At 36.8% G+C, this 12,093-nt stretch overlaps 1 protein-coding gene across 1 annotated transcript; it reads right to left on the reverse strand.

The window, feature by feature from the left end:
* Positions 1–762: 762 nt before the first annotated feature.
* lgi2a (leucine-rich repeat LGI family, member 2a) lies at positions 763–8,320 on the reverse strand. Its single transcript, XM_039669662.2, has 8 exons — positions 7,724–8,320; positions 7,471–7,542; positions 6,027–6,098; positions 5,646–5,717; positions 5,489–5,560; positions 4,922–5,091; positions 2,383–2,547; positions 763–2,301 (listed from the first exon to the last, which is right to left on the reverse strand). Exons 1-8 carry the CDS (start codon positions 7,891–7,893, stop codon positions 1,484–1,486), a joined length of 1,611 nt encoding a protein of 536 aa, XP_039525596.2. The 5' UTR covers positions 7,894–8,320; the 3' UTR covers positions 763–1,483.
* Between the last annotated feature and the right edge of the window lie 3,773 nt (positions 8,321–12,093).

Raw genomic sequence — 12,093 nt, forward strand, 5'->3', positions numbered from 1 at the left:
AATTTGTGAATTTCTGTCCTGGTGGTTCTTTTCCATAACATTGAATGTGGCAATAAAGATGGTTAATGCTTTAAAAGGTATCCGTATGATGGGGAAAATCATTTTGATAAACCAAAGACACCTAAATAAAATACAACATATAGTCTATAATACTAATGTAATGTTATATTTGTTGTAAGATACTGAGCCGGGAAGCGGTGACACGACACCAGAACACTAAAAACAAATTAACAAGTTAAAAAACACAACAACAATTCCAAAAACATGAGGTGAATCAACAAACTGCATAGCCTCAAGACACAGCTAAGCAATTTATTAATAATTTCTGTTTGTCACAATTGGCCCTGGCTGTTTTTTTTCTTATTCGAAATGTGATTAACGTTGAGTAGATGTGTTGGGGAATTTGACTATTATGTAACATTTTAATTATTCTCTGCTGAAACGAAAGAAATAACTTGAAAAAAGATTAGAACGAGATCAAAAGATCAGAGATAAGATAAAATAAGTCTAATTTAAATCTCCCTCTTGCTCACTCTCATGAGTGGACACACATGGATTCAACAGCGTTTCTCAGAAATTGCTTTCAAATAAAAAGCTGTTTACATTCATTGCACAGAGAAAAAAATATCGCTGACTCCAAAAGTCAGTTAAATTGTTGAAGTTAATGAGTAAGATTAAGTCATTTTCTATATTAATTAGATTTATGGTGGTTTTAAAGGTTTGTTCTTTTGACAATTCTGCTGTATTTAAGCATAGATCATATTTTTTCCATTGACAAAAGGCTTTATTTTTGAATTCAATACACCCAACCACATAAACCAACATTTCTGCAAGTTTCGATTTGCTTCACTCTGGACAGATCCTAATAGGCTAAATGTGATAAAGGCAAATCTTTTTAACAGACTAATTACTTGACATTACAACTTAGATCATCACAAGAGATGATTTCAATAAATGGTGAACGATGAGGTAAAATATGACTTAATATTTCTAAAGATAATAGGACTGCATTTGTCACCTGTATCACTAGTCGATCTGCATGCCAGCTCTGAAGATTGTATTTTTTGAATGTCGTTGCAGCCACATCATGCATGCTATCAGCTGTTGCATACAGAGATATGAAAGGCTCTCAAAGGTACAGTGTATATCGTTATGTAGAGTGATTTAGGTTGTTAGGTGACAAGTGCAACTCTTTTAGGCAGTCCTTGCACCATACTTTTGTAACAAATGCTCTGATTCAGCAATGCTGAAGATTTGTTATATATCATATATAACAATTATAATATAGTACAACAGAAAAACGTCAGGGCCTTCCTGGAATCTATGTAAAACAACTATGAACCTGATAATTCCATATTACGTTTGCTTTCCAGACCTCTCTTGTTACAAAACCCATTAACTGTATTGCCCAGAAAAATGTCCAACTGTCAAAGGAGGGGTTGCTGCTGAGCAGACGTGCCTCAATAACTGTGTCCAATAGCACTCAAAGGCTCAGATCAATGATGATATGCTCATAGATCTGTGTGTTGCCCTTAAAACTGGAGGCAAATACGAAGTCCCTCCGGTCGGTGGAGACCACGGTGAAGGAACGTGGAGCCTGGATGTAGACTTCCTTGAAGCGCTCAAAAACCTTCTTCTCAGCATCCCACAGGTAGATCTGCGAGAAGGTGTAGTCGCTTCCCAGAGCCAGGTAGTTCCTCTCTTTGAAGGAGAAAGGCTGCAGGATCATGGAGCCTCTTGAAGGAAGGGCCTGAACCTCAGAAAACTCTTTAGCAGTCCAACGCAAGACTTTGGAGTCCCCGATGTACCGGGTCATGGCCAGATAAAGCTCCTCCTTGATCCAAAAGGCCTTGACAGCAACCACATCTTCCATGTTAGGGATCTCACCCTGCAAAGCAAATTTCTGAGTGCTCCTGCTCCACTGATAGATGACCGGAACTTGGGAACGACTCGCAAGGATAAGATGGGCCTTACCATCTAAATTGACAAACTCTGCATCTGTATCACGAAACCATTCATGAAGGGACTGGTAGGAGTAGAAGCCCTTGTCGTTCCATTTGTAGAGAGTGGACAGACCAGCCTTAGAGCTGTCAGCGATGATGAAGAACCAGTCGTTACCAATCTGAAAGGCCTCGATGTCATTCGGTTTGGAAATCTTAGATACCTCAATGTCCTGAAACTTTGTGAACTTGCTTTGGTCTTCATCGAACTTATAGATGTGGGAGCCACCAAAGAGTTGAGCGACAATGACAAAGACCTGGTTCTGGATAATCACAGACTTGCAGCCAACAATGGACTGACCTGAGATGAAAGAAAACACACTGCATGAGTTTTGTTGCATCAGTAACAAGCCTTCATATCATGGGTTTACCATGAATGCACCTGTGATGTTGTCATAACTCCTGAAGTTCATCTCGATGTGGTCCCATTGGAGCACCATGCAGCTCTCCGCGTTAGGAGCAGCGATGGCCACGTACACGTCGTTCTTGTGGGAGAAGGTGTCCACAGACAGAGACTCCGTAGGCACAGAGTGGAGAGGGATGAAATCTGTCCAACACATGGTAAAATGACATCTCAGGCTATGTTCACATATATTTGAAAATGCCATTTTCATTTCAAAACACTCTGCGTCCACACTTGCGCTTTTAAGAGTTTTCCAAAAGTGGATTAAATCACCATGCTGAGCATGTGTTAAATAATAAAGCTCCCTGAGGTGATACCAAGAGACCAGACATAATACAGTTCTCACCCTATTCTTTTAAAATATCCACTTACTGGTGCTCAACGGTCCCACTGGATTGTCATTTCATGTATGGTATAAAAGGGCAATTGCCCTCGTGTTTTGCAGCAAAACAGCAATTGTGAGTACATTTTATGTTATCTTTGCAGTAATGTGAAGTAATATTTATTGTTAGCAACACTATGAAAGTGAATAGCAGGCAGAACAATGCAGTTGGGATAACTAGGGATGCACCGATAATGAAAATTTTGGCCGATACCGATAACCGATAATTCTTTATATTTGAAAGCCGATAACAGATATATCTGCCGATAAACTTAAATCCAAATTTTTATCTAATTTTGAGAGCCTGATTACAAAAACAAAAGTCTCCCAATTAAATCCATGTCCCAAGCACACAATTATACTGATGTTCTCATTATAGTGTTGTATAGCCGATATGACAGATTTGCGGTGCACATGTTGTACCGAACCGTATTTTCATTTTTTGAAGAGATTTCAATCATATTTCAAGAATTTCAAAAACATAAACATTGCTAAACAAGTGTCTCAGCTGAAGGGAATAATACATTATTTATCGGCTTTAATATTTTGGCCACATTTTCTTACCAGGCCGACAACGATAACATTAAAAATGAACATATATCGGCCGATGCCGATATGCTGGCCGATATATCGTGCATCCCTAGTTATAACCATGATATATAAATACAGAATATGGTGCAATATGCGTCACATGACTAAACATGCATCATCGTTTTAGTTTACACTACAATGCAAAAATGGCATTTTCAAACGTATCCACTTGGGAGAGCATCTTCAAAAAGCTCAGTTTTCATTGGAAAAAACATCTCAGTGTGGATGAAAGGCCAAATGGAGGAAAAAATATTTTATCCGGATTAGTCTGGACGTAGCCTTAGTAACTTTACTACTAGTAACTTAATTACTAGAATTTGTATCTCATGATTAGCTGCACGAAAACCCTGAAAACATACCCAAGGAAAATATTCGTTGTAAGACATGAAACCTGTCAATGAAATACAACCCCATTTTCTGAATGTTGGGACATTTTGTAAAATGCAATAAAATCCAGAATCTATCATTTGTTAATTTTGACAAAAGTATAAAGGCAAGATGTACAATGTTTCCACAGATCAACTTAAAGGAGCTGTATGCAAGATAATGGCCAAAACTGGTACTGCAATCACTTTCATATTAGGGTGTATCCCCACCTTCCCCCATGACTCAAGGTTGCCAGATATGCTGCAGGTTCCAGCAGGAATGAAAGCTGCTACAAGAAGCTTCCAATTGCAAGTGACGAGTCCTACACAGTGAGTTTTTTCTGTTAATTATTTATTTCGGACTTTGTAACAAAGTATTTCGGATTCATATCGAGTTTTTTGGGGTTTCGCAACGTTATAATTTTTTTACCCGTTTCCGACATGTTTGTATCTGCAGCTGTGGTAACTAAAGAAGAGCTGGCAACCCGAATGCCACAACACTACTGAGTCCGTGATTGGTAGATCGGTGGAGGGTGATGCATCAGAACAAAACACAACTTGACAACATCAACATCAGTCAAGGGCTGCGACTTCACTTTTTAAATGACAATATCCTAGCCGGACTACGATCAGTGATATAAGTATTTGAAATGAACATGATTTCTTAATGTCTAGTGACATATCAGGGAAGATTTATGATTAATTTAAATTAATTTCTTGCATACAGCTCCTTTAATTTTATTTTGTAAATGTAAACCAAATTTGGCTTTGAAAACAGAGGCTAAATAAAAGTGAAAAAATGAAAGAATATCCATTTAAAGTGTTTTGAAACAGTCCACAATTAGGTGAATTGATGAGGGTATCATTATTGGGAATAAAGCGAAGCCATTTTGTGCCAATATCATGAGAGAATTGCAAGATGGCAAAGCATTTAGGTCTTTCACCATCTACCATATATAATATTGTGAAAACGTTCAGGGAATCTAGAGAAATCTGTCTGTCTAAGGAGGAGACCTCCATTGTATGTGCGTGACCTTTCAGCCCTCAGATGTCACTGCATGAGAAACCGTCATGCTACTCTGTTGACAGTGGAAATATGTGCTGTGGTCAAAGGAGTCCATGTTTCAGTTTGTCACACGCAATACCAAGCATTCACACACATACACGCTCATTCACATACCTGTAGAGATACACTCGTTATGTAAGCTCGCCATGTCATTGAGCCTTTTGCCCTTCATCTCCTCAGGGCCGGCGCAGAGGACGTCTGATACGGTGGCATTCGTGCTCTTTAGCCACATCATCAACCATTTCGCTCGGCAGTCACACTCAAAAACATTGCCCCTCAGGTCTCTGCAAGGAAATGCATGGGAACAAAATCAATCAACAAAGAATGAATAGATTAATACATTGTGCCACTCTCCGTAGGTTTAAATATAGAGATTTTCCCCCAGTTTCACAGACGAGGCTTAAGCTAGTCTCAGACTAAAATGCATGTCTGAGCTTTTTTGATTGAAAGCAACTTGCACTGTCATATCTTAAAATATCAGTGCCATTGTTTTGTCTCAAGATGCACTCCAGTAATGTTTTGTCAAAGGAACGGTTATAAAAGCTATGTACTTAAATCTCCTGATTGTACTAAAGCCTAATTCTGGCTGAATCGAAGCCATGTCTGTGAAACAAGTAACATATCATATTCAGTAAATTCTACTACAATGCTAAGTAAGCATTTGCTGAAGTTCAGACTCACAACTCTATCAATGATTCCAGATCAATGAATAGCTCTCTGGGCAAAGCTTTAATGTTGTTGTTTGCCAAAGACCTGTGAGGGAGACAGCAACACTTTAGAGTAATGTACAATACAAATAATTGGCAGCGGTGCATTAATTGATTATAATAAAACGTACAGATGAGTCAAATCCCTAAGTCCCCTGAAAGAGTATTTTGATGTTGTCTCAATCTTGTTGTTTTCTATAAACCTAAAGAACGGAGAGTGAAATAAGAGTAAAAGATAATGGTCAGTTTGCATGAAATGGAACCAGGAGGATCAACTGAACCATTAATAAAGTAAACTCTGTGAGAAACATGTTATACAATTAAGTAAAAAAATAAAATAAATGCATTTTAAGTAAATATATATAGAACACATTAATGATTATTATACATTCAGATGTTCAAAGAATGTGTGCATATCTTCAATATGTAAACAAACACACATATTCATTCCTATCGCAGCAGTATTGCAATAGACATCTATATCAATAAATAATCTTTAAAAGAAAACTTACAGGTACTCAAGGTGCGGAAGGCCAGAGAACGCATCATCCCTTACTGTAGTGAGGGCATTGGAGTTCAGCAACCTGTCAGAGTTTACAGTCACAACCATTACCAATGATCATCATGAGTGTTGCTCCAGAGTTTTTTCGACACACAAATAAAACTTGCCAGGGCAGGCACATATCTCTATCCCTAAGTCAGTGTTTCAAATCGCTGACATCCTATATTACGCCAATGACAGAATGGAAAAGACACTATGTTCTCGGTGTCAAATAGGAAATAGGAGTAATTTTCTGTGAGCGAATGTCCCCTGACATTTAAATAGCTATAGAGGGGAAAGAGGCACTCCAAATGTCACCTTCATGTGTTTAGTTGAGAAGCATTGGATTCCAGTGCTAAATATCTGAAGGCAAAACGTGTTTAACAAAGTGTTCAATATGCATGTAACCAGTGTTAGTAAGTTCCTCTAAAAAAGTAATTAATTACTAATTACTAATTACCTCTTCAGCAGTGTAATTAGATTACTGTAGGCTACTAATTACTCTCTTTAAAAAGTATTTAATTACTTTTAATTACTAATTACTTTCAAAATCCCATTTCAATCTCAACCAGCTGAATAATACAAGGATAGCCATGAATCTGTTTTAATTCTTTCAAATAAATACTATAAAATTGCATGAATTATCCTTAAACAGACCAAGGTGGAGAAGGTTACATTATAAAAACATACTTTTTAGCATCAGACAATACATTTTGATGTTAAACCCACTATTGTTTTATGTCTGATCTCATGACATTTCACACTTTTTTCATACATATTTTATAATAATTCATATACGAATTTGTACGAGTGCGGTCGTAATATTTAGATTCCTCATAAAATGCATACGAATCGCTGTGAGATTGGATTGATCTATTCACAGTATTTCCCTCAATTACATCAGAAGTAACTGTAATTAAATTACAGATAAATTAAGAGTAATCCCTTACATTACATTTTCAAGGGAAAAGTAATTAAATTACAGTATTACTTAGTAATTAGTTACACCCAACATTGCATGTAACGCAACTATATTTACTCAAAGGGCTGAATGCATTTTGACAATAAAAATATTATTCATCATTAAATTAAGAGCTATTTTAAATTCAGAAAGCAGTCCATTTCCAGTTTATCCAACCCAAGTAGGGCCAACTCAATATTTTTGGTTTAGCCAATTTGGTGAAGCACTGACTAAAACTTTAATACTACAACCATGTAAATATCAAAACAACCTTGGATACAAAATTAAACTGTGTTTCAGTTAAAGTGGAAAAGATAATCAGCAAAAGAAGGATTTAGTTTATGGCAAATACAAAAATCGAAGCGATTTTGTAGCTAAAATCTAGAAATTCTTCTACAAATGTAAGTAAACAAGAGAGTTAAGACATTTGCTTAATCAGATGGGCTTGACTTACAGTAACTGTAAGGACGGCATGTGTGAGAACATCGCCTCCTTGACCTCAGAGAAGGTCCCATTCACAATACTCCTGTAAAACACCGGCCATATCATGAGACAGTGCAATTCTGACAAACACAAAATAATGTTACATAGCCTAGGCTACATTATAAAGACAATATGACTGAATAGCTAATGCTATTCCAACTAAGCTCTAAATTCAAGCAGAAGAATACATGAGATGATTTAATACATAAAAATGATGGACTTACAGTGAACTGACATCGTTGGGAATGAATCGCGGGACATTCGAGGACCCGACGCAAATGATAGACTCCTTGGAGCAGCTACATGCGGGCGGACATTTAAAAACCCTTTTCCCCGTGTTCCCTAACGGGGCCAGGTATAATACTAGCGCCGATATAATCACGACAGTCCGCATGTTGTTTGTCAGGCTCGCATGTGTGAATCCGGAGAAGATCGCAGTCGTCACTCGTCATCCACCCTGCAGTATGAAATGCAGCACTGAAGAGCCTGACATCAGCAGTTCGGCTGCAGAGCTCCTCTCGCGACTTATTTATTTATTAGGGCGCCCAATAACGGTGGATGATGGTTAAACAGCCTCGATGATGATGGCCAATATTCATTGAGTAATTCTGAAAATTCCTTCTAAAAAATAAAAATAAAACGAACGACTTCTCCTCTTGTAATTTCAAAAACCATCAAAGCCCCCATGAAATGCACTCACAGTGCAGTTTCCTTTCCTTGGTGATGTATTTCCTATGTTTGAGCAGAATAAGCTGCCAAAGGATCCGTAAACAGCCATGAACCATGATTTGCTATTGCTGTAGGCCAGTCATTGAAATGTTTCAAAGGCTAGCTACAAATAGCCTACATAATTGCTAATTAATGACAATTTGTTATCCTTTTTGAGAATGGGGGTTAAAGTGCACTATTCAAACTTAAACGGTTGTAATTCAAGAATGCTTTGGAATATAAACCCAAGTTTGGTCTTGTTTTAAAGAAAGCACTCAGCAAATTATTTCTAAAGTGAAAACAAATGAAAGTGTGAAAAAGTTATGGAAGTTTAAATTTACAGTAAATCAAATATACTGTACTATATATTTTATTTTATATAAAACATATATTTTACAAAATATTTATTTACAAAAGATTTTTTGAGGTGCACTCTTGTCATATTCAACTCTTCCTACATAATTTTACTCACTAATCATTAATTCATCTTTAATGATTAGTGAGTATAAGAAACCAATAATGCATTAAGAGACCTTCTGTGGCATCAATAATACTGCTTTGCTATATGCCTATTTTTATTTTATTTCCTTTCTTTATTATCGGCACTCTAATGGACAATCTCGCTGTTATAAAATCGTCAGCATTCTAACATCTATTTAACGGTCAAAACAATGCATTACCTTAATGCAAAAAACACAAGCTATTGTCAGCAGCCTGTTCTATTATCGCTTTTACAGCACTTGAAGTTAAAGTAGGTGATAAGTCACTGAGACACATCCTTCAGATATTGATGAATGAGAGTAAACACTAAGAGTAAAACAACTGCAGTAGTCTTCTTTTAAAATTATCTGTAATTTTGCAGATAAACAATATAGATTTAGAGTTCTACAGTGACAGCACGCCTCATGGCTGCTTGTATTTTTCATTAATTTACTCAAAAAAAGATGGAAATAATGGAAGCGTGTATCTGCGGTGCAATAAAAAAAGAGAAAAAAAAGAAGGTAATTTGCAATTTTTAATCTCACAATTCAGACTTCCCCCTCACAATTTCAAGTTTATATCGCCCAATTCTGACTTTATAACTTGCAAGTCTAAATTTTGAAATTCTGAGTTTCTAACTTAAAATTCTGACTTGGGATGTAATCTTCATATGGAACCAAACCAACTGATGAACACAATATGCTAATTTTAGTCAGTGAATCAAAGGAAAAATCTGAAAAAAGAAAAGAATATGACAAAACTCGCAACAATGTATAAAATACTATTATTTGACATTTTATTCAAAATAATATTTGTTTGTTCTATATGCAAATCAAAGAGGTATATTAGGTTAGAGCTTTAAAGGTAGGGTAGGCAATTTCAGAGAGGCTATCTTTTAAAGCATGAGATCCAACCCTCCCTTCGGAGTGTCGGTGCAGATTCTGCAAAGCGTTAAAAGAGGTTATATTACCATGAGGTTATATTACCTCATGTCTCAAAGCACATAACATTACAATAATAATGAATAACTTACAGGGCTTACTTGTACCACCTGAGTGCTGCAGATTCATTTCGGCATTGATTGTGCAGCCAGAGAAACGCATAAATTTGATTCTGAGGACATTCGGACCGAATCCAATGATTGGATGAACATTTTTTGGTCCAGAGACTTCTACAGAAGATATATTCACATTTGAAAATATTTAGACCACTTATAATATCGATTGCCATCGGGATTTTTAACCAGTATAACAAAAAGTGTTTATGAAAAAAAATGCCTACCATACCTTTAAGAGCAGTCATAAACACATAGTGATTGATGATGGGGGGAAAAGAATAAGTGTGGCCTAAGTGGGAGGAAAAATCGGTGTCAGCAAAACAGTGAGATAAACAATAAGTGGAGAGTTTCTGACCAGGAGACATAGCTTGTTGAACAGATGGAATATGGAGTGTAGCTGAGGGATCGGTGGATGAAGACGACAGAGTAAGAGAACAGCAGAGGCTGATCCGACATAAATCATTAACAGAAATGCTGCTGGACTGCACATAAAATGCATTACAGCGAAGCATGAGAAGCTGATTCAACACCTCTGACATGAAAACAGATACTGTGCACCTTGCTCTGGCACGAAACTGAACAGATGCTATTAAACACTGCATTGTGCAACCACTTCTTTAAAATAAATAATACTCCAAATCTTTATAGGTGTTTTGTGTGACAATCCAGAAAGGTACATTGATGAGAGTGTAAATGGTAAGACAATGGTAAGTCCATTATTAAACCTTCAAATGGACAAGAAACAAGCAAAAAATCGAAAAGGTAAAGTCAAAATAAAAGAAAGTTAAAAAAATCCTTCTAAATGCTGGCAAATATTGTTTGTTGTCAGTTACTGGTGAGTAAGATAGGCCTTTAATTTGATTCTAAATCCCAAGATAATCCCAAGTCTTATAAAAGGATTTAAGTGAGCCAGAGAGTAAGTTTCTTTAACTTTAAGTCTAATACAGTCAAACATGTCCGCAGCTGTCATGGGTCAGGGGAGAAGAATTCTTCCACTCAAGAAGGATAGCCCATCAGGCCGAGAGTGAAGTAAAAGCAACAACCTTGCGATGTCAAAGCAGGCCTAAAGGAAACCCCAAAGAGGACTTGCAACACTCTCAGAAAAGAAGGTACAAAACCTGTCACTGGGGCTGTACCTTTTCAAAAGGTACACTTTTGTATCCAAAGGCTACATATTGGTACCTTAGTGGTACATACTAGCACCTAAAATGTACATATTAGCACCTGAAATGCACAGTTTAGCTCATGAAATGGACATTTTAGCACCTAAAATGTACATATTATCACCTAAAATTGACATATTATCGCCTAAAATTGACATATTAGCACCTAAAATGGACATATTATCTCATGAAATGAACATATTAGCACCTAAAACGTACATATTATCACCTAAAATTGACATATTACCACCTAAAATGTACATATTAACACCTAAAATGTACATATTATCTCATGAAATGAACATATTAGCACCTAAAATGTACATATTAGCACCTAAATGTACATATTAAGACCTAAAATGTACATATTAGCACCTAAAATGTACATATTATCACATAAAATGTACATATTAGCACCTAAAATGGACAAAAGTGTACCTTTTGAAAAGGTACAGCCCCAGTGACCGCTTTTGTACATTTTTTTCGGAGAGTGAAGGGATCATGGTCTATATTAGAGCTGAGAGTTTTTATAAGTACGTCAAATAGACTGGGCCAAAAAGTTTCTGTGGAAACCTCCAAAATATCTGAGGATTGTAACTGGTTTAAAGGGGTGATGAACTGAGAAATCAAATTTTCCTTGAGCTTTTGACATGTAAGAGGTCATCATATTATAAGAATATCCTGTAAGTTTCAGAACTGAAAACGTCCTTGATAGTCCAATAAAAGCTTTTAATGACACCAGCCTCTGAAAACGTCTCGTTTTTCAAAGTGGGGACTGACGTCAAAGAGGATAAAACACCACCCTCGCAGAAGATGATCAACGCCTACTTCAACACGGTCGGTTTAGCCCCACCCACCGATTCGCGCATTACACGCATAGCTAAATAACATACAGTAGGTCTACCTCGTGATGACAAACCGGATCGAGCTACAGAACAATACAGAATATTGAGCAGTGCCTGGTTGTGAAAGAAGACAGTCGCTGCATATGCTTACTGTGGATTTCAATAGGACTGCATGGATAAACTTTATTTTTAATGACGTTCCAGCTGATGAGGGTAAAACATTGTCCGTCTGTTCGCTTCATTTCACTGAGGATTGTTTTGTAAACAAGACTGGATTTGCAGACCGATTAAGAGTAAAAAACGTTGCTGTGCCGTCTATATTGGATCTGACAGGAATTGTG

This window comes from Pimephales promelas, chromosome 1 (assembly GCF_988280905.1).
Source record: "Pimephales promelas chromosome 1, fPimPro1.hap1.1, whole genome shotgun sequence".
NCBI lineage: Eukaryota > Metazoa > Chordata > Actinopteri > Cypriniformes > Leuciscidae > Pimephales > Pimephales promelas.